Raw genomic sequence first — 22,574 nt, forward strand, 5'->3', positions numbered from 1 at the left:
CAGAAACAAACACCCAGCAGTTTACAGTAACAACTCGTCAACATCTCTTTACATAAAATCACTTACAAAAACTCTTCCTACCGACTCAGCAGCACTGCGTACCTACCGCTTCTTGGAAATGCTGGGGAGTGCGGGGATAGACTGGAAGGAGCCTCCCAACATCCGACAAAGATTCCATGCAGCTTAGAAAATGTGACAGTTTGGTGCTCCTTCAGGACACCGATGGGGCAATAGCAACCACTCAAATGTTTCAGTCACGAAATTGAACCTCTCAGTGTAGTAAGATTACATTTACGAAGAAATAAGACTGAAACTTTTTTTTTTTTTAACCTGGCTTTCCTGTCATGAATCTGCTGTTTACTATTTTGGAGGATTCTGAGAAAAGACTGGGTAAATAACCAGTGAGATATCAGATTGATGACCATGAACTTGCTTATAAAAATGTAGAGAAATATTTGGATATTATGTTACAGCCACTTTAAGCATCTTTGAACTCTAAAAATCAGTGCAACGGAAATGCAAGAACAACAAAAAAATCGCACCCATGGGTAGTTAAAATCTGCCTGCTTACATTTCTAAGGACTCCTTTTCCTACAGTAATATTCACTTTTCCGAGTTTCACATGAGTGATTGCCGCTGGTTGAAACCTCATGTTGTAAACATTTGTGTGAAGAGGAGATGAAAGCTCAGCGAGCGAGACTGTTTTGGAATACGGAACTTGAGCTACATATCAATACCACCATAATACAATCACCAGAAGCAGGCCTGTTTCTGTAGAGCAGCCTGACCTTGCAGACTCCTAATTTCACTATCTATAAAGTTTAGTTATTTTCCACCACCACCCCCCAAACACTAGAAGAAAACAAGTGTTTACTTTTTTGGTATTCTCTCTTTCCTTCCTTGTGGGACTAAAAAAAAAAAAAAAAAAGAAAAGACAATTGCAGTAGTCTACAAAGGAATTACAAAACTAAACATATAAAGTATGATATTTTAAATATGTCATTGATATACATAAAGAGAAGTGATGATTACTGCCAAAGGCCACAGAAGAAACAGCAAGACAAACAAGAACAAAAAAAGGAAGGCCTTGTTTGTTCTGATAATCTGATCCATAATACATTCATTTAAAGGGGCAAAAATATAAATGCCACGTAGTGATAAGGGGGTCTTGCCTTAGGACTACATCAACAGAAGTGAGAAATAATTCAAAACAACGATAGGTGAGCAGAAAGGACTGTGAACACCGAATTTGCCATTTTCTCCCCTACAATTGGCTACTAGCAACCTTGGGCACAGAGGAGCACTGAGGATCCCCTTCCCCAGACACAAGGGCAGCCAAATGGAAGGCCAGGATTTACACCTGCTAAAATCCTTGGCCTACTGGTCCCCAAGGCCGAGGGAATGTCGGCTGTCCAGCTCCTGCACCCCTCCGGTATGGCAGAACGACACCATCCCTCCTCGTTCTCCAAGCCAGCTCCCACAGCTGTCCCAAGTTATTCAGGCTGCACGCAGGGGACAGGATTTAAATTATCATAAAACACTTTTCTAATTGAGATTTCACTCCCGCTACTAGGTACCACTGACCTCAAGAGGGAATACCAGTGAGGTGAAAGATTCAAGGGCTTTCGACTAGTAATCTGAATTGCTCCAGTAACTGCTGCTGCATTGCCAGAACGAGAACACCCAGAACGAAGTGCAGTAGCAAACAAAAATGGTACCAAACAATTAAAAAGAAAACACTGAATGTCAGAAAGAATATCCAGCTATAATTGCAAGCCAATTTTAGTAACAAATATAATTGCATGCATTGGAGAAAATATTTCATCAGACTATTAAATTAACAGAGTTGGAAAACATTAGTAATAATATTGCCTGGCTCTTATATGGCCTCTTTCATCCTCAGGCGTCAACTCTCTACAAGTCGGTAAGATTCACTATTCCTATTTTAAATTCTTTCAAAAGGAGGCATAAACAGGTGAAGTGATTTGCGTCACACTGTCCAGATCCCTCAAGCACTAGGCCTGTACCTTGTCAATTTGAAATATTAGCTCTTCAACCCTTCTGGCCACTGCTACTTGCATTTTTCTTGGAGATGAGTATTCCTCCATGAGTCTAACCCCTGAGCACAAGTTGTCCCCGAGCCGCAGCCCTTACCCTGCAACCAGATCTACAAATACAGATCCCAAAGCCCAGGAGCACCTTCTCTGAAACCAGTGAGATTCCCCAGAGCGAAAGGATCTTCTACGAGGGATCAAGCAGCAGAACCAGGCCAAAATACAGATTAACATGCAGCTTCCAAATCTCCCTTCAATTTCTAGTCTGCTGGGGAGAGACAAAAACAACCAAAAAAAACCACTCTGCTATTCCAAACTTCCAAGTCCTTGAGCCATCGCTTTACATGCCTCTTTCTCTCTTTCACATAAAAGTACATCCAAACTCACAAACTCCAAACATCCAAAGGCACAGTGTCCACACAAATTAAAGGAGAGGAAATACACGCTCTGTAGCGTAAGTAAGAAATTCACATAGGTGAGGAGTGATAAGAGAACTTTGATTTCAGCTCAAGAAAAATGTAATTTGTGCTTTCATAATGTATTACAAAGAGAATTCAGTTTTATCAGTAGTAACACACAAAACGTCCCTTCACTTACCAATAAAGAAAAACTGCTCTGCTAATTAAAGCCCAACAAAGAAAGCTGAACGTAGCCTCCGCCACTCACAACTTCCATGCCGTAAGAGCCAAGCCTACCAAGCCCGAATCCCTTGGTCTGCACCCCGAGGAGAGGCAGGGATGGTGACGGTCACTCCAACGCTCTGCCCGCATCTAAGATCCAACTGCACGTGCCAAACCAGCTCCTCGCCACGGTGCACCAGCAAGCGGCCCCACATCCCCGGGCTGTCCCAATCAACCACGCTTTGCCATCAAAAAAATAAATCGAACTTAAAAATATTGAAACAATTGAATTTAAAACACATTTTTGTAAACCTTCTCTGTTCTACTGATGTCTTGGAAAATGCCACAAACTTGCCAAATATCATCTCGTTTAATTTGGTTATATTTTCAATTTTACAAAAGAATGTGTACTTGAGAAAAAAATTTAAAGGGGGAATATTTTATCCTTTCCTTTGTTTCGATTACAATATTTATTAGGAAGACTAGCATCAGAAGACCCCAACAAATCAAGCCATCCCAACAAGACTAGCCATGATACATTGAATCTGTCAATAAGGATTTGCATTTTCAGGATATTTTTGGTCTTACAACGGAATCATTTAATTTTTTAAATGGAAAATGAAATATGTGATTTTATAACCTCAACTCAAGCTCATCGCGCCTGTGATAAAACAAGCATCCTACTACCTTGTTAACTCTTCCTCACTTTGTCATTAATTGGAAAACAACCTTGCAACTGTCTCCCTGCAGTTATTTCTTCATTTCCATCAAAGATATGTTTAATCACTTTACTATAATCAAACAACAGCTCGACTATCACTGCATTGCAGCCAAACAACTTCAATCACTTGGAAATTAATAAAAGGACACGACCCATCAAATGCCTCACGAGGGGTAACGTTACATGCAGTCCTACTTGGGGATCTGCCCCCCTCCAAAAAAAAACAAAAAAAAATAGGACGGTATTTCAACCTGTGGTACAAACTTTCCTGTTTTCAGTTTCACAACAGTTGCATTGTACCAAAGGCAGCCTCAGGATCCCCGTGGCCCTCCCAGCTTGGAGCCACACGGCCCTGACAAAGCCTCCCCGAAGAAAACAGACCCACAAGCTCATAAGCCAAGCCTCCACCGCTCTGAGGGCTCGTTTTAAACCAGCTGCTAAAATCCTCACAATTTACTCCTCCATCCTTCAGCAAACCCTACGTAAGCCTTTAAGAAAAAAAAAATAAATAAAAAAAAAAGTTTATTTATTTTTCACCTCGTTTCCCGGCCTCCCCTCGCCGTTCCCTCTCCACCCCCTCGCTCCAACCGCCGCCGGGCCCCCCACCCCTCCGCAGCCCTCCCATCCTGCCGGAGCCCCCCCCGGAGCCCGCTCCCTGCGAGCTCCCCCCCCCCCCCCCACCGGCCCTCGGGGCTGGCCGGCCTCAGGGCCGCGCCCGCCGCCGGCTGAGGGCCCCCGGCCGAGCGCGGCACCCCCGGGGGGGCTCCGGCCGGGCCCCGCCGGCTGCAGCCCCCGAGCGGCCGCCGCAGGCCCCTCCGCAGCCGCAGGGCCCTCGCCAGCCGGCACCGCTCAGCCCCCGGCCCGCCCGCAGCCCCCGCTCGGCGCCCGGGCCCGGCAGAGGGGCGGCGGGGGGGGGATCTCCCCTCACGCAGCTCCCGGGGGCTCCCAGCGGCACCTCGAGGCCCGGCCCCGCCGGTCCCGGCCCCCGCGGGGGGCGGCTGGGGAAGTCCGGACTTACCTGTCATTACTTTCTACGCCATCTTGGATCCACTTGTCAACGGCCCCACAAAGCATTGTGGGAAAGCCCTCCCCCGGCGGCGGGGCCGGGCCGGGACTGGGACCGGGACTAGGACCGGGATTGGGGCCGGGATTAGGGCCGCCACCGGGACCGGGATTAGCGCCGGGGCCTCCGCCGCCCGCCGCGAGGCCTGGGGCCGCCGCCCACGGCTCTCCCCTCAGCCGGCCGCTGGAGCGAGGGGGCACCGCCGAGCTGGAAGCCGGGCGAGCGCCGTATTTTGTTTTTATCCCCCCTTTCCTTTTATTTTTGCGTCCCCTTCCTTTTATTTTTTTGCCCCCTCCCCGGAGTCCTGCCTCGCTGCCTCCACACGCAGCAGCTGCCAGGCCCGGCGGGTCCCGGCCCTCAGGTAAGGGTACCGGGGCCTGCCGGTCAGCTGCGACATCACGTCCCCGGGGGGGGAGAACAGCGGGGCACTCCCCGGGTTTCGGCTTTAAATTATTATAATTTTAATTTTGGCTCTTAAACTTGCACAGGCCACAGTTCGGTGCCCGAGCGCCCCGCACATAGCGTCGTGGTTGGAAACCTCCGTCTGGTTTTGCTGAAGGACCGGTGGCAGCGCGTCGCTGGCTGCGTGTGAATCCCCAAAACTGCTTTGCGTAACAGTTTTATTTTCACAGAGTAATCTTCCCTGGTAGCTGGGTTTTCAAAACGTTTGGCAATCAGTTCTTCATACCTATGCATACCTACGCTGGGTTGCAAACTGGGTTTTTCAGGGCGTTCCTGGCCTGGAGGCCGCAGATGGGTGCCCCTCGCATTGCCTTGGCCATCAGGAGTTAGGACAAATGGTGAAGAGGCGGGGGAAAGCAGCTTTCTTCAGCGTGTTCAGAAAGGTCATCAAAAAAAACAGCAACCCGGTGTTTTTTAAAAAGCTCTTCCTTCTACTTTAATTAAAATAATTAGAAGATTCAGATCATTTTGGTATTGGATTTTCCTAAATACATTTATATTTAAATTTACATTTAACGCCTCCTAGCTCTTTGAAGAATAACCACCAGCCGAGCCTCTGATGCATTGCCACTGCAAGAAGATACTTGCGCCCAAGAGTATTTTCAATATTCATCAGCAATACATTTATAAAGAGAGAGCTCCTTGCTAAAATGTAAATACAGGAGGAAATAAATTTGAAGAAGAAATCCTTTGCATTTGCAGCTCCAGACTTAAATCAATCCACTCTTCAATTCGACTTTACAGATATCGTTGACTGTTTCAGTGCCCTACTGAAGGCTGTGCCGGAGGGGAGCGTTGTTGGTCCCAGCCTCGACCCAGCAGACGCCATTTCAGGAGGACAAAACCTCTCCTGCGGAACCTGCCCTGAGCCATCTCTGCTGGTCTGCAGCAGCTGCCTGCCTCAGACACCGGCCCCAGCGAGCCTAGATGGCATGCAGTGAGTTAAACATTTTTTCTGTGGGTGCTGTGCAGGCCAGGCAGTGCCCTGCAGCGAGGAAGAGGGTAGTTATGGTGAAACAGATAAAGGTGAAACCACATAACTTTGACTAGGCTGTTGAAGTGGAATTAGTGCTTTTATTTTGGAGGTTGGTTGTGTTCAAGTTGCTAGTGTACTTTTGTATTATAGATTTTTTTTTTCTGTTAGAAAACGCAACGAAGGTTTCCTTAAAAAAAAAAAGTGGAAAATAGAATGACTTATATAAAAACTTCCATATACCCTCTGGAGTTCAGTTTGGGGTGACACAGAAGGATGCTGGGTTTATTTTTCACATAAGCTATGATTAACTTCTGAATCCCTTTTCAGAAAGCATCTCTTTATACAGTACTAGAAAAAAAAAAGCGTAGCTAGTGACTGAGTTGCAGGGGGAAAGATTTGTTCAGTGATGGACATCATTTTTCCTGCTTTTTGCTATCTCTGTTGTATTGAACTTCTCAGATTGAAAGCACTGAAAGGCAAAGACTGCTGGAAAAACAATGGCAACTCAGCACTGCCAAAACAGCCCATAAAAGAGCTGGGAAAAGATGATGGCAGCAGGGGAATCCCCAAACTCAGAAAAAGTGCCGCGTATAAAACAGCGTGGAGACTGTGACCCTACACCCACTCTTTGTTAGGATCTTGTTACTTAAACCTCTTAGCCCCCATAAGAAGTAGGTTTTACTCTGTTTTGTGGACTGGTTAATTGTATTGCAGAAACCCTAAGTGGACATGCCAGAGGCTACAGAGAGAGCCAAAAGCTCTGAGGTGGGGTTGGCTGCCAAGCACTATTTTGTTCAAGTACTACCACAGAGCCTGCAAGATTGGAGTAACTGCATTGTTTCCGTGTGGTACCTGCATTGTTTCCACGTGGTACCCCCTCTAAGCTCTTCCCTAGTCTTTTTACCAGATAGAAAGATAAGGACTGTTGATCCAAAACAAATTTAGGGCTCCAAGCATTCACGAACCTTGGAAATTTTGCTCAAGGTACAAATCATAGAGCAACTAGCCTGATGGATGAGATCTTGTATCCACAGGACCATAATATAGCTAAACTTCGGTTTCAGAGCCACTTCTGTTATAACAGCACAGGAGGCAGAGTATGCCACTAGCAAGCAGTCACACAATACATGGGAGGAAAGAGACTTCATGTGGCTTTTATTGACGTTTCAATACAATATTAGAGAATAATGCCAATATTAAAGGATAACTTAAGGAAATAAGCTTATAATATTAACTGCTATTGTAGATTTCTCTCCTTAGTGGGTATTATGGGGAAGTTGCCATTTTGACTTGCAACCTCTGCAATCAAACACACCATTACAACTCTACAGGCTGAGTTGAGAAACCAGGTCTTCCCTCAGTGCAGGCTAGACACAGAAACAGACGTTATGTGCTGACTACTAATGTTTCCAGAACTGTCCTAAGTTCCTGGAATCCCCCTGTGCAATGCTCACTAATGGCATTTCATGACAAGAGGAGAGTACTGGGCTTCTGCTGAGGAATGTGAGTTTTTGTACTGGTTGCAGCACGTTCTTCTGCCCAAGAAGACCAGGAACGGTGGATCACATGAGTCTGGGAGCAGAAGAAAAGCAACAGTAGCAGTTGGAAATATCAGAAATGCCACAGTCACAAGGGGGAGGCACTGAGAAGGACAGAAACAATGAATCTCTGCTGAGCATCATGAGACTTGACAGGACTCAAATCCTCAGAAGTGCAGCAAGTGATATTTCTAGGGACTAATTATAACACTAGGATTTAAAAAAAATCCAACAAATGCAACAAAACCAAGTTCAATTCTATTTTTACACATTTTAAGATTCTGAAATATCTTCAGATCTGAAAACTACAGCTTCTTGATGGAAATTTAGAGCTCAACCTCCAGAGGACTGCAAGGAAGCCCTGTACAGAAGGTACTAATACATCTAGTCTCCCTACCCTTAAGTCAGAATTCTGTAAATCATGACTGCGCACAGGACTTCTCCCTGTTCTGTGAAGCTAGGAGCCATGCCAAGGACCTTGGAGAATCTAGGCTCTTTGCCAAAAAGCATGAGTTTGAAAACCTGGGGCCACTTAGGGCTACTAGGCTCCCTGCCATGAAGCGAAGATCTGAGCAGAGCTCTGAAAGGTGTGGCACAAATTCTGGAAGAGTTGGAAACTTAGAAACCCCCACTTGCTTCAGGGCTAATGGGAAGCTGCTAGCCAAAAAGCCCTAGAGTTCTGGCTCTCCCATGAGCTGCACACTTGGAATCATAGCTATAGTTTAGTTTCTACATTTTCAAAACAAAACTATTTTAATTATTTCAAACTTACGCTGCTGCTTTTTTTTTTTCCCCTTTCTCCTCGGACTTTTGCTTTCCCAGGAAATTCAGAAAACCGATTTCCATTCTATGATAGAGTTCGCTCCTGTTTCTGGGAAATGGCACTTCTTGAATTCCAATACAGAAAACTCATTTTTCAATCAGTTTCACTTGTGATGTCTAACTTCAGAATACAGGAAACATCATTACAATTAACATGTACAATTAATAAACACATAGTACATTCAGCACAGAATTGCCTCACTGACCCTGCAGCCTAACATGCCAGCAGGCATCTTTCACCTCTGGAAAAGAAAACAACAGGAGGTCTTTCTCAATAGAAGTTCCAGACTGATTGCAGTAAGAGATGCAACGTTTTTATTGTCCCAGCATACGAGATCTTTATATTTTTCTTTAACTCCCTCAGAAGCACCAACCATGGGAAACTATCAGAAGTTACGTGGTTTACCCTCTGCCACAAACAAGTCAGTGGTAGACCTTAGGTTAGATAGCAACAGCAATGCTTCAGCTTATTAAACAATAAAGTAATCTGTTTCTAGGCAGTCATTAATGTCTGATTGTTAAACTGAAGAGTAGCGAGTTTTGATTCTCCAGCATGAAAATTCCCCTGGAATTCCTCCAGTGTCCTCTAATGAACAAATGATCTCAACTTTAATCTTACTACATAATTATCCAAGGATAATATTTCTTCAACACAGACTCCTTAAACACATACAATTTCTACGGTAAGGATATTCAAACTAATTCATTTTTGCCTTTGATCCACAAAATGAGAGTCTTAAGAAGCAAACAGCACTAAGGGGGTGTTGAGGGTACATTGAGGAGAGATGAATTACAAAGTTCAGATGAATGCAATGGTTTAATCCCATATTGTCATGATCAAACATATCCAATGCATTTTTAAAGAAGCTGGCAGGCCTTCATTTTGACCTCTGACATAACGTTGTAATATTAACATCAGTTACCTCAGTGCATGCTACCGTTAAACCCTAGGCTTTTGTTTTATTTACAGTATGTGTTCTCAATCACAGTCTCAAAAATGAAAATAACCACAGAATCATGCATTAGACAGATACAGGTATAAATGGAAAAGAATAAATCACAAGACTGCTATTATACAGGCAATACAGTTTTATTATGTTCTTTCACCAATGTAGCAAAAAAACCAACTGAACAATCAAGGGAACTTAACTGTCAACAGAAATTATGTTCTAAATTTTAGTCCAGGAAGGTTTGACATGGAGAAAAAAAACATATACACACTGTAATAATAGTCTCTATTATGAAGATTTAATGCCTTCTGTAAAAGCACTGAGATTATTGAGGCACCTTACTGCAAGTTATGTATCATCTCCTCTTTGGCAATGAGATGCGTGGTTTTGTTAACTAGGGCCATTAGTGAGTTCAGCTTGTGAGACCAGTCATTCAGTATATTGTTTGGATCCTTAGGCCTCTGAAAATTGATAATTCCTGCAAGCCTGTCTACTTTAGCAAAGATGGTCTTATTAACTACTAGGTTAGACAGAAACTCCTCCGATTCCTGCAAAGACAAACAGCACTAAGTCAAGAAAATAGCATTTTCATCTTCAAAGCATCAGAATTCCTCCCAAACAGCATTAAAGCACAAGGAACAAGGTTGTCATTATACTTAAAAGAAATCCATCTGTAGTAATAATGTATTTAAAAGAACAACACAATACTTTAATATTACACATGGGCACAGCAAGCTACTAGCACCATCTATTCCCAAACTTTTTTTTCCCTCATTTGATCTATATCTGATTACCTTTCATGAAATTAAAAGTTTAATGTACTACACCAACAGACTTTTACACTTTGGATTACTTGGCAACGCAGTTATCAGACCAACCCTTCTGACAAGTAAGACAGGAAAATCCCTGTGAATTACAGGTGAGAAACCTTGTATCTTCAATCAAATTTAATCACTCATTGACAAGAGCTTTTTCCCACTGAAATATAAGATAAGAAGCTCCAACATTTAAATATGACCTTGAGCATAAATGAATTTTGAGCATCAGCTTTTGCCATATGGGCACATGCATCATGACATTCAGTTCTGTCTGGATTGAATAACTGTTTTTCAACTCCCATAAAGGCATGAAAATACACTCAGGGTGTTGCATTGAGTAGTAGGGACAAATTAATAAATATTTGGGCTAACATACTGCTATTCCCAACAGGCTTTTCCACTGCTTCTCTCATAACTAAAGTTCATTTAACGCTCTGTGTAAATCACTACAGCACACTGTGTTCTTCCTGGTAAAAGCTGAAATGCACTGGTAGCACAAACAGGGGAATAAAACTAAGGATGATGCCAGGAGAGCTGGAAAGATGATACAAAGGCAGATATATGCACAAGTAGCAACAGATACTATATCCATGAACATTCATAAACGCATGAGTATAAATCCTGAGAATTTTGTTCCAAGCAGAGTATTTCTACAATGGTCTTTCTGCATTGTCTGTAAAACAATGCAACGGTGCTCTATGGCACTACTTTCAAAGCTTTTTAAGCTAAAAAGAGAAACCAAAAATTGAAATTAAAAGAGAATGTTACTCTGCTGAATACTTATACTTTTGCCACAGGCAAACACACACACATTTCTATTCCCTTTATGAAAGGAGTATAAGCAAGGCAACACTTACATCAACGGACAGATCAAGGAGCTGTGCCATTCTCTTCATTGTAATTCTGGTATAATATTTAGCCATTATTCTAATATTCTGGAATAAAAGTGTTCAGAGTAGAGGGTTATGTGCAAAAAATAATTGAAGCAGGCTGCAAAAATATAAAAGTCAATGTTAAAAGCAGATTAGGAGCTGTAGTGCTCTAATGGCAGTCCAGCATAAAGTATGTAAATGAGCTGTGGACCAACAGGTGCTTGTAATAGGTATAGGTGCTTGTAATAGTCTCTGTGTGACAAATTACTAAGTAATGAAATCAACCAATTATTAACTTGATACAAAACAAGACTTAAGTTTTTGCTCTACTGACATTTGAATGCTAAATCTCACAATTTCAGCACAATGTGCTCTTTTTTTCTGGCCGTTGTGCCAAGTACCTATCTATAATATGCAGGTATGAACAAATAAAACATTGAAAAATGTAACATAATGAAAATGCAACTTATCTGCTGCTTTCCTACATTAGAAGAAAATACCTTTGTAAACAAAGTATGTCAAGCAAAAAGTAATTTTAGTTCAGGCATAGCATACATAGCTAATTCTTAAAGAATCTGCCATACTTACATGCTCCACAACTCTATTCTTTAAATCTTTCCATCTCTTTTCACCTTCCTCTGTACAGCCAAAAACATCTGTTGCAGGACTGTCAAGGGATCCTTCTCTCAATTCCTTCCCATATTCTTCAACTAGGGCAGTCCATCGCATCAATTCCATGGTGGTAAATAGTTTGAGGAGGTCTCTAAATGGTTTAGTAAAGTTGATTTATAATCCTTTACCAATAAGGCTTATTTCATGCTTAAGTAGATGAGCGAATTATCTTTAAATGTTTTCATTTTATTACCATTAACATTCATTGTTTTTCACAAGTACGATCTCATACTTCACACTATCAGGGGGCAGCTAATGTCAGACAGTGTTTCTAGTAATGATTTTTCTCTTACAGAAACATTTATTTTAACTTATAACTTGCATAATCATGAAAAATTTGCAGTATTTTTCATACAGCATTAAATTCTGAAGTGTTTACAGTAGACTCAGCATAAACAGATTTCACTTGCACAGCTACTGTAAGAAATGCTTTTTGCCTAAGAATTGTATATTAGAAAGGGCACTTACTTATACTTCGGGATTTCTTCTAGCTTTTTGTCACTACTAATTCTGTGCACCAAATCAGATTGCTCATTGTCATAAGGTGAAAGAATAACATAAAGAACAACGCTCTTCAGTGCCTGTTCAGTAGAAAACAGTGAGGTTTTTTTAATTAAACAGAAGGGTTGAAAACTACTCCCAGAGCTTAGAATTTAACATGTAAAAGGGTTAAGCTAAGCATATTAAAAGTTAAATTGATGTAATCTTGTAGAAATGAACCTTCCTTCACAGTGATAGATTTAAATTGATACAGGTTAACTGAAATTTGAACATTTCAAATAAATACCTTAAAAATAATTTAATACCAAACATTTATATTGCATACACAACGGTATCACTTAGACTACTTGCAAAGCTGTTTTTAATTTCTGCACTTCCGCAAAACAAAACAGATAATCTCCAGATTTCAAAGACAATATAGTAAAAATGTTAGTTATAAATATTCTTTAGAAACCAACTTCATTATACTCGTTTTCAACTACGCAATTTGCTAAGATAGCCATTAAAAACAACAACAGACTTAAGAGCTATTTAATCTGTTGTAAATTCATCTGGTAATGAAATGCATATTTGTCACAGGAAAATACAGACATTTTGTATGTAGTGATTTTGTTTTGTTTTGTTTTGTTTTGTTTTTTTACCTGCTGCCACTTTTCACTCTCAGCTTGAATACATGGAGTATCGTAAATGGCTCTGTAGTGCTTACAGATGGAGAGGTAGGAGCCTTCATGTTGATCCAGCTGGATCATTAGGTTGTAGTATTTTAATTTTAGTTTCTGAAACAGTATCAAACAGTAAAATTAAAACAGCTCTATGAATCATGTAAATGAAATCCAAATGGATTCCAGAAAACAGAAGATTCAAATATACTTGGACCTGAAGAGAAGCATGTTAGATTAAAACAGGGGAAAACAAATCCTCCAACAACTTACTTCCGTGTTTTCCTCTTGAAAAAATTTAGTATTAATTTTTTTGCTGATAATTTGAGTCCTGATATAGTCTTTTACAGCTAGACAGAGCCTCATCTGCTCCAAGATAAATTCTACACGTTCTTTCTTTTCCATTGAGCCATAGGTTTCCACCTAAAATTAAAGTTTAACTGTTTAGTACTCTCAAAGTCAAATCGCGTACAATAGAGAAGCATATGATTCACACACACACAAAAAAAAACAGCTATTCCAGAGCAAGTGAAAATGGAGAAAAGCTTACTCAATTTTGAATTATAGCCCCTACTCACATGAGAAAAATTCACTAACACTAAACTCACTGCAATACTTAGCGAATTTAAATTTGTCTTCCAAATGGGAAATAGTCCATGCAATTTAACCACTAGACTAACAAAAGCAGTTAAAACGGAATTACACTTTCACTCATAACAGTTAATCTCATTCCAGACATTTCTGCAGATGTACCTGATTATATTTCTAAATAATAATCTATGATCTGTCAGTATTAATTTTTACAACCAATGCAATTTTGAGTTGCACAGCAAGTTACCTGCAATTCTTGCAGAATAGAGGCAGCCTCTTTCACTTCACCGTTCTGCTCCTTTATTGTTGCAAGTGTCTTTGTCAGACGAGCACGTTCAATTTCCACATATATCTGAAATTAGAATTAGCAATTTAAATATTGGAATTTTCTAAAGAAGAACGTAAACTCTAAGACATATAGTTGATGTTTGCATACAAGTAATTAATTTCACGTGTGGACATTACTATATTGATACTGTCCACAAAATACAGATGAAGTATAACGGATGGGTTACACACTGGAAGTATTTGTACCAAATTAATATAAAAAATGTCTAAATATCTCCACCATTCTTTACATAAACATAAAAGGATCTGCAATGCAAATTAAATAATATGTCTGGCAAAATATATTGAAAGAGTTATGACGTGAAGACAGTAATGGTTAATACGTACTGAGTATTAATGCAATAATTTGCATTATTTCATGCACTCCTAACCATCTATAAGGCAAGAATATTTGATCACTAACAATTTAGACTAACTTTGAACAGGCAAAAGATGGAACACTAATTCAAATGTGCTTTAATCCAGATTTTTTTTTTTAAACAAAAGTATTATTTCAGAAAATAATTAACTTGGTATACTGCTTTGATATCACCTTGGGTTACTGTAACTGTATATAACACTTTGCTAAATGCCAAAGAAATTAATTTAAACTGCCCATTTCTCTAACAAATTTGAATATATAACACTTTAAAAAGTGAAAAATAAATGGCACTTTGTATTAATAATAGATCCAAATATCTACTTCGTAGAAATATAAGCATTGTTTCGGCAAGTCATTTAAATACGAAATCTGGAAAATATCTGCAGTCTTTCTGGGAAAGAAAATGCACTATTTTCATTCCCACGTTAAAAATATACTTTTGCTCGTATTTGAACAAGATTAAAAATAATGTTAAGAAGCTATGCTTGTAAAGAAGGTGAGCATTTTTATTCTACCTTTTAGACATTCATTCTTAAAACAAAATCTTACTTTTCCTTCTGTAACCATACGCAACGTGTCAATTAAGCGCAGTTTGACTGGTAAGTCTGTGATGTCTTCAACGTAAGTGCAGCACTGCTGGACCATTTTAGCAACTGCCTAGTACAGTAACAGACAAGAAGAATATTTTTAGGTTTCTCAAAGGCATTCAAATAATAACACTCAAAGATAAGTACTAAATAAACACAAAGCACAATACACTTTGTAACTTCTCAAATGCAAGTGCTTCCAGCTATCTTGATAGCTGATTTCTCAGACAGAACTGAATTCCAGAGTATGACAGTTTCAAAAGCAAGCATGTAAAATATACCCCTTATTTCATCACAATAAATCACAGTAACTATTAATGTATACCACATGTGAACATGAAAAATTAAGAATATGTCTATGACTTAGACTAAGACTGTAAAGATGAGCTACTGTCTGAAAGCACTGTCATGCAAAAAAGCCACAGCTGTGTTGTCAAGAATGGCAAGAGGGACCACATGGAGCTCAGGTACAAAGTGAAGACAGATTAATTCCAGACATGAGTTTCATTATTGGTATTCGTATGTCTAGAAAAATATGTCAGCAGAAGCTAATTACAGTGTATTCAGGCAGGTGCTGGAAAGTCAGAAAAGTCTCTGCACGCAAGGAGGAATCAGATATATATAACGTAGCTCCGAATACAATTTTATTCACCTGTTTTAACTGACTTCTTCTCTTTGACAGAAGAATAATATTTTCATTAAGAGCATCCCAGTCTTTAGCTTCATAACACATTTTCACTATAGCCACTAAGATCCGTGATGTGGAAACCATGTCAGATGCCTGTAACAAACAAACAGCACGTTAGTGATGGGATGAACAGCCTCTATCACTTGCACTTCCATGATACAAAGAATAAAAATCTATCACATCTAGCCTCACTGGTAAGAACAACAAAAGAGAAAGACTGACACCCCAACCCCCTTCACGACTTTAATGCAGTGGGACACGGGCCGTAGGCCAACCCAGCAGACATGCTGCACGCCACGTGCTACTTACCGTTCGTGTTTGTTTCTCCAACGAGAGCAGGTTTTCGATTACTTCTTGCAGTCTCCCCTCCTAATACGACAGAATAAAAGAGTAAAAGAATTATCACCACGACTGAAGAATACAGGTCAGCTTAAATTGCGAGTAGCTCCAATTCTTATATAAGTAAAAAAACCACAGACTAGCTTGTGCACTGATTTTTATGTATTTTGTGTTTTTTTTTGTTTGTTTAAAAAAAAATGAAAAAAAAAGACACATGCACAGCCCTAACATTAAATACGTGGCTAAATGCAGAGATTAGAAACCAGAAAGGTACCGGTTTTGCCTAACACAAGCTAGAAGTTGTCTGTCTAGAGGAAGAAACCTAGCAAGTTGCAGACAGGTTTGGTTAGCTCATGCTCACTAAGCTAGATGTAAGACTGATTTCTTTCCTAACCAAAACAAAGCTCTAGGTGAGAACAGATATGCAAGCAGATACCTTTGCAAAAAAAAACCCTGTTACTGTAATCCATATTCATTACTTAGTAACAGCGTATTACAGAAAACATGGACTACACGCCTTACAGTCCAGGCATGGAATTACCATAGTCCTGCTTTTGGGGGTTTGAGAACTATATTGGCCTTTTTCAGAGAGAATTAGCTACCATAAAGTTCTCTTAGTCCTAAGCTGTAATTCCTAGCAAGTATCTCACGAAAAAATGTTTATATGGGAATATTTATAACAGCCCATGGCAACTTTGGGACAGCAAAATGTTTAGAAACTAGGAGATTAATGACAAAAGAGAGAAAGGGAAAATTTGCTTCTAAAGCGTACCTAATGCTACTGAAATTCTTTCAAACTCTACAGTGGTTTGTCAGGAATGTGGTCAGACTGCCACAGAATTCTGTGGCAGTGAAACGCAGCCATGGTGCCCATAGTTATGCACAGCTCTGCTGGTGGGATAAAACAGCTGGGCCTACTCTCCATGCAATTCTGTCAGACAGCATAAGATGCAGTTTACCTATCTTCAGGCTACTGCCTTTAAAATCCTACAACACTTTACACTCCACCGTGTCTCTGATAACACACATGGATCTCACAGAGCATTGGCAGCGTGTAAAGAATCCGATGCCACCCTACTGGAACAGGACACAACAGCAAGTCCCACCTGACTGTTCTGAGGTTTGAGACATGTAAATCTCTAGCCTACCTAGCAGGGCCGCAAAGAAACCTCAAGATACAATAGACAACATGCACGATTCCCTCTGAGACCCCATCAGCAACACACTGTGGCTGTGTGCGCATCCATGTGCGCTCAGCGGGCTGTCCCTCAGCACCCTGCCATGGCTCTGGCCCCCCACTCCAGTCTTTTGGGGCACGGACGTAACTGAGTGACGTGGGTGCGAAGAGCTGCCTGCCCAACCTGACACTGGCCCAATTACACCAAGACATCGCTGGCGCACAGCAGGATGAGCAAGCCGCTGCCATGCGCCTGCCACGCCACGCTGCAGGCGGAAAGTGGCAGCGGGGAAAAGCCTGCGGCGGACCAGCCCCATCCCAGCGCCACCCCTTTGCCTCACTGATGAGGCTTCAGCCAGACATCTGCCCTCATCTCCCCCTGCTGCACGTTGACAGCCAAGTGCTGAAGTGGTGCCTGCTTCTCGCAGATAACCAGCGGCAAGACTAGAGGAAACAGCCTCAGGTTGTGCCAGGGGAGGCTGAGGTTGGAATTAGGAGACGTTTCTTCTCAGAAGAGCGGTCAGGCATTGGGTTGCCCAGGGAGGTGGTGGCGTCACCATCCCTGGGGGTGTTCAAGGAAAGCCTGGCCGTGGTGCTTGGGGACACGGCTCAGCGGGTGACATTGGTGGTAGGGGGATGCTTGGTCCACACGACCTGGGAGCTCTCTGCCAACCCTGATGTCTCCCAGACTTTAGGGTCCTCGGATTCTCCCCTGCCCCAAGGATCGCCGGACCCCTCAGCACAGGGCCGGGGGGCGAGAGGCGGCTGCTGCGGCTGCACCCCCTGCCCTGCCTGCCCCTGCCCGTCCCTGTTTCTGTCCCTGCCTCTGCCCCTGCCCCTGTCCCCGTCCCTGTCCCTGTCCCCGTGGCCCCGCCGGGCCGCAGCCCGAGCGCGGCCTAGCCCGCCCCGCGCCATGACTCAGCCCATCTTCACCGGCCGCCTTCCTCCCGCTCCCCTCGCGCACCTGCGCCAGCCGCTCGCACTCGGGCAGCCGCTGGTCCACCGTCGCGCTGTAATCCACCTCCATTTTGACGATGCGGCCGTCGGCCCGCTCCGCGCCGCCCTCCGCCATGGCCCCGGCCCCGCTGCGCGGCCCCCGCCAACACTCACCGGAAGCGGGCGGGCGCCGCGCGCAGGCACGGCCGGGGCAGCCCGGCGGAAGGCCCCCGCTCCCCGTGCTGCGCCGCGCAGGCAGCGCCGCGGACAGCCCCGGCCGCCGCAGGCCCCCTGGCGTGAGGCCCCCCGGCGCCTCAGTGCCCCAGGTGGGGCTCGGGGGGTGAGGGGGGTGTTGTCGCTGCCGGCGTCTCCGCAAACTTCTAAGCGGTTGTTAATAAATTACTGCAAGGGAAATGCTCGTCAGTGAAAGCACTGTATCTCCGAGCATTGCTTAAAGCTCCCAGAAAAAAGCATAAGTTGTCATGAAATCGCAGTCGGTGTTACGTGCTGTAACAAAAGCTTCGTGTGGCAAAGAGGTATCGAGGATAACAGCTTGAACCTTTTATGTAAAGAATTAAGGCTTGGTTACTATATCAGCTGTACTGGTGTAAGGTCAGGGTAACTCAGTTGAGAAATTCAGAGCCAGGATACCATGTTTTGTGAGAGAACTTGATACATGCTTTCCAATTAGCAAGGGGAAAATGAAGCTACAGCACAGGCTGTGGACTTTGCATCACTTTCTGTTAGAATTCAAACATTTTATCCATTATCCTTAATCATTTTTAGTTATTACTTGACCTAAGTATCGAAAATATGCGCATGTATCACAGACTTTGTTATTTACTAAATCAAACCATTTAGAATTTTTACAGAGCTTTGGCCGTTCATTTAGAATTGTAAAATGTCATTCTTTCAGTTCTTTGTAACATGAGTATGATTCTGCAGTTGATGGATAGGGAGCGATGGCTTTCAGGGAAGTTAAAAGGCAGGTGCTAATCTCATTGAACATCCAGACACAGTAGTTCTGGTTCAGAGAGTGAGTAAAAGATGAATAGAAGTAATGCATACCATGGCTGTTACCTTCTCGTAACTGCATGGGTGTGATGGAAGATGAGGATGCAGCTTTTCATCCAGTGTAGACTTCCTGAATGGCTCAAATATATATATATATATATATATATAAAATTAAAAGCTCTTAGTAAAATACATGAAGAACTAGTTTGACTTTTACAGACTCTTATTAGGAATTGACATTTTAGTGACACAAGTCCACCCGGAATTAGTGTTCAGCATGCATTAATATGCTTGCATTGTTTTTTTCCCCCTAGGTCAGAAATGAAAGATGGGTGATTTTTCCAACTGATCACAGAAAGCATGTTGCAGAGGTAAGAGCAATAATTTCTGACGATTCACAGAAAATAACCAAAATTCAGGTAGGCATGCTTAGCAAAAGCTTCCTGGCTAGCTAGAGCTATGAGTTTCCTCTCTCAGCATGTCCCCTAAAAAGCATTTGATGAGCATGCCTTTTACACAGGCCCGGGACAGCAGTCATATTTCGGAGTTGTAAAGGTTATTGCTAGGGTCACTGTTTTTTTCCCCATGTGTATGTGCAGACAGCACAAGAACGAGCTGTGTTTGTGGCAGTAAGTCTGGGGTGATTTAAGAATGTTTTGCAGTGGGTATGGAAAGTAATTTTCATTTCCATTTTATTTAGCAATTGAGTAGCATCTAGGTCGTATGCAAAGCAGTTCAAATTTTTACAGCGTTTTTCAGCAGAAATCCAGGTGACTTTTTTTTCCCAATTAATGTAGCCAGTAACAAATCACTTAAAATTGCAGTAATTGTTTTGGATCTGAATTTGGATCTCTCTCATTTGTAGGTAATATTGCAGTTACTGCCTTGTTTTGGCTATTTTTCATAGAAGTTTCATGAATATTACTGCCAACACTATGAATTATAGCTACAGGTTAGATATATATAAATGGCTGTTGTCAGATTTGAAATAGAAGACTCATTAACTGCATTGTTCATACCTCAGTTGAAAATCCGGGCTATTAGCAGAGCTCCCAGATTTTCTCTTTCGTTGTGTAGGTGTTTGTACTTCACCAGAAAGTCAGGGTGTGTGAAATATTGTGCCATTAATGGGATGGAACGGAAAAGCGATATTGTTAGCTCCAGGAGATGGCACTGTGTCCTCTCTGGGCTAAAAATTGTGTACATCGCTTTGAAATGTACATTTGGAACCAATGAGGGGTTTTGCTCTTTCTTGTTATGAAACACATTTCATTGTAGACCCAAATTCATGTTTAACTGTCCCAAATATGGTATTTCATCACTTCTGTCTTTGCAAATAAATGAGTTCTAAATGCTGGTGTCTTCTACCGTTATCTATACAGCGCTTTATGTTTTAATATTGCAGTCACAGCGCTGCTCTGCAGTGCGTGCTCTATAGCCGTTTGCTTATAGGAGAAACAGCGATACAAATGTTTCATGATTTACACACGGTTATTTAAGAGTTCAGGTTTCTCAGCTAGTTTCCGAATTTGGTTTGCGTGCATATCAGGTTGAAATTTTATAATTCTTACATTTCTCTGAAAGAAATACAATGAAAAGCAAGCACGTCAAAACCAAAAAAGACGTAACTAATTTGGGAAGGGAAAGAAAGGCCCCCCGATGGTCCTGGCGTTGTTACTCAGCGAGGAAGGAGGTGGGTTTTCGCCGAACTCCGTGCGTGGCGTTTGAAAGCAAGCAGCCGACACGAAACCCACTTTTATTTGCGTTGCAAAATCCGCCGCCCGAGAGCGAGGCGCTGACCAGAGGGGAAATGGGTGAGGCCTCCACATCCTGCGCTCGCCTCTCGCCGTGCCCTGCAGCCGGCGGTCCCCTCGTAACGGGGGGGCGGCCGGGGGGGGGGGGGGGGGCTGCGGCTCTGCGCGGTGCCACGGAGCGCCCCAAAGGGGGCACCTCTGCCGTACCCCGGGGGGGCACCGCCGGGAGACCCCCGCGGGGTCCAGCCCGGCCCCTCCGGGTTGTTTAAAGCCTCCCGAGAGGCGGCTGCTGCCCGGAACCCCCCTGGTTCCCCCCCGCTTCTCCTCGGTCCCCCCCAGTTCTCCCCGGTCCCCCCCGCCGGTTCTCCCCAGACCCCCCCGATTCTCCCCGGACACCCCCCCCCCCGCTTCTCTCCGGTTCTCCCCGGTCCCCCCCTGTCCTCCCCCGGTCCCCCCCCTCCTTACTCCCCCCGGTCCCCCCGCCCTCCTTCCTGCCGCGCCGTGATGTCAGCCCCGCCGGGGCCGCCGCTGCAGCCGCTCCGTGCCCCCGGCTCCAGCCCCGGCTCCGGCTCCGGCTCCAGCCCCAGCCCCAGCCCCAGCCCCAGCCCCAGCCCCAGCCCCAGCCCCAGCCGCTCCTCGCCGCCGGCTCGCATCGGATCGGCTCGCACCGCACCGCCTCCCCCCTCCAGCATCCCTCCCCTTCCCTCGGCCCAGCGGTGAGCAGCGGGGAGCCGCCTTCGGAAGCGTTATAAAGAGCCTTTGTCTGGCACCGCAGCCTCCCCGCCGCCTTTCGGGGCTCCTCCGGGCTTTTCGGAGCCCCGGGCGTGTGTTGGCGGAGCCGCCAGGGGCTGCCGCTCTCGCACGCTTCCGACGGATGGCTCTGAGTGCGCGGCGGCGCCCGGGGTTGGGGTTCTTTGTACACAGCCCTGCGTGCGTGTGGGAAATTCACATGATCGCAGCCTGAAGGAGGAAGGGCTGCGAGAGAGGAGCGCTCCTGTCGGTTTTGCTTCTGCCGCTTTTGCTTCTCGCCCGGTCAGCCCTCCTGGATGGTCGCCTTACTCTCCTGCGGACGCACTGCCAAGCGCGCCCAGAGAAAAGAGGCTTGATTATTTTTTTTTATTATTATTATTTTTTTTTTTTTGGCGTGATCACCGTGCAGAAATAACCACTTTTCTCCCAGTTTGCCGGTGCGCACCGAGGCAGCAGGAATATGCTCATGAAGGAGTACCGGATCTGCATGCCTCTGACAGTTGAGGAGGTAAGCTCCGCCGCTGCTGGCGGCCAGGCTCTCACCCACCCGGGCTTTGCTCTTCCAAGGCGAGTTGAGGTCGCGTCTGTTTTACCGAGTGGTTTTCCTTCACGTAACAAACTTGGTCGTAGGATTGGCGGGAGAGGCGTGTTGTTATTGCAAAATAAAGGAATCCCGCAGGAACGAAGGTAAGTGAAGCGTATCGAAAGCTTTGTGGCGCCCAGGTGTTTGAAAGATCTTGCAGCCAGACCTTTAAGAAGAACCTTAAGCATATTGGCAAGGGAACGCTTCGTGCTGAAATCCCGTGCCTCGTAAAGCGTTTGTCCAAAACCCAGATTCTAAAAATATCTTCACCTTTGCTTAAAATATCCTCGCAGATGGGACTGGCCTGAAACTCTGGCACAGGTAGGCTAGCTAGCGGTAATTTCCTAGTCAAACTTTTTTTTGTCGTGTAAAGAAACAACTGAAAGTCAAACCGCTTTTTGTCCCCATCCTAACGCCCGCGTTAGGGGTTAGGCGTGTGACCTGCCAGCTTGCTGCCTTAGGACAGCAGCACCCCCCCGCGATGCCCGTGCCGCCTACTCGCTTGTGCCCACAGACAGCGGGGCCCGCGGGCGCGACGGGCGGCGGAAGGCCCGGCCGTGCTCTGTCGCCTGTCGCCGACACGGTGCCGGGCAGCGGCCCCCGAGGGCAGGCGCTTGGCGGGGCAGCGCCGCGCTCCCGGAGCGCCCCGAGCGCGCCGCCGCCAGGGGGCGCCCTGGCCCCGCCCCCTCTGCGATGGCCCCGCCCCCTCGGTCCTGGC

The 22,574-nt window shown here is 44.3% G+C and overlaps 4 protein-coding genes across 10 annotated transcripts in view; 2 read left to right on the forward strand and 2 right to left on the reverse strand.

The window, feature by feature from the left end:
• Positions 1-4,549, reverse strand: part of HELZ (helicase with zinc finger) — an 83,234-nt gene extending 78,685 nt beyond the window's left edge. For 3 of the 4 annotated variants that reach the window (XM_080561130.1, XM_080561131.1, XM_080561128.1), the window contains exon 1: positions 4,414-4,549. The gene's annotated coding sequence lies outside the window, so the exon portion shown is untranslated. Of the gene's footprint in view, positions 1-4,350; positions 4,375-4,413 lie in introns of those variants that run through there. The other variant, XM_080561129.1, reaches the window with a different exon arrangement.
• On the forward strand, positions 1,402-9,754 carry LOC308180121 (uncharacterized protein; the record flags this gene model as incomplete). Its single annotated transcript, XM_080561284.1, has 4 exons — positions 1,402-1,432; positions 4,103-4,819; positions 5,665-5,857; positions 6,356-9,754. The coding sequence occupies 4 exons, from the start codon at positions 1,402-1,404 to the stop codon at positions 6,507-6,509; spliced, it is 1,095 nt and encodes a 364-aa protein (XP_080417410.1). The 3' UTR covers positions 6,510-9,754.
• On the reverse strand, positions 9,331-17,982 carry PSMD12 (proteasome 26S subunit, non-ATPase 12). 2 transcript variants are annotated; one of them, XR_013940716.1, is made up of 11 exons: positions 17,784-17,968; positions 15,613-15,672; positions 15,268-15,396; positions 14,578-14,685; positions 13,567-13,671; positions 13,002-13,151; positions 12,711-12,845; positions 12,037-12,149; positions 11,485-11,659; positions 10,882-11,014; positions 9,331-9,754 (listed from the first exon to the last, which is right to left on the reverse strand). XR_013940716.1 is itself a non-coding variant. In XM_080561168.1 (11 exons), the coding sequence occupies exons 1-11, from the start codon at positions 17,889-17,891 to the stop codon at positions 9,545-9,547; spliced, it is 1,371 nt and encodes a 456-aa protein (XP_080417294.1). In that variant the 5' UTR covers positions 17,892-17,982; the 3' UTR covers positions 9,331-9,544. The 2 variants fall into 2 exon arrangements, 1 of the variants encoding a protein (XP_080417294.1); XM_080561168.1 differs by having other exon boundaries at positions 10,882-10,959; positions 17,784-17,982.
• Positions 17,983-21,021: 3,039 nt separating this feature from the next.
• PITPNC1 (phosphatidylinositol transfer protein cytoplasmic 1) overlaps positions 21,022-22,574 on the forward strand; it is an 88,840-nt gene continuing 87,287 nt past the window's right edge. For 2 of the 3 annotated variants that reach the window (XM_080561175.1, XM_080561173.1), the window contains exon 1: positions 21,022-21,781. In XM_080561175.1, the coding sequence (XP_080417301.1) occupies positions 21,734-21,781 (48 nt within the window). In that variant the 5' untranslated portion in view covers positions 21,022-21,733. The remainder of the gene's footprint in view (positions 21,782-22,574) is intronic. The other variant, XM_080561174.1, reaches the window with a different exon arrangement.

This window comes from Anser brachyrhynchus (genome assembly GCF_964034855.1).
Source record: "Anser brachyrhynchus genome assembly, chromosome: 18".
Classification (NCBI taxonomy): Eukaryota; Metazoa; Chordata; class Aves; order Anseriformes; family Anatidae; genus Anser; species Anser brachyrhynchus.

Bases quoted from the DNA above. Each gene is read 5' to 3' on its own strand.
- PSMD12 (XM_080561168.1), bottom strand. From the start codon at position 17,891: ATGGCGGAGGGCGGCGCGGAGCGGGCCGACGGCCGCATCGTCAAAATG. The intron at 11,660-12,036 runs GTAAGTGCCCTT...TAAACCATTTAG, and splicing joins GAAGAAATCCCGAAGTATAA to AGACCTCCTCAAACTATTTA. The intron at 10,960-11,484 runs GTAAGTATGGCA...CTTTTATTCCAG, and splicing joins AGAATAGAGTTGTGGAGCAT to AATATTAGAATAATGGCTAA.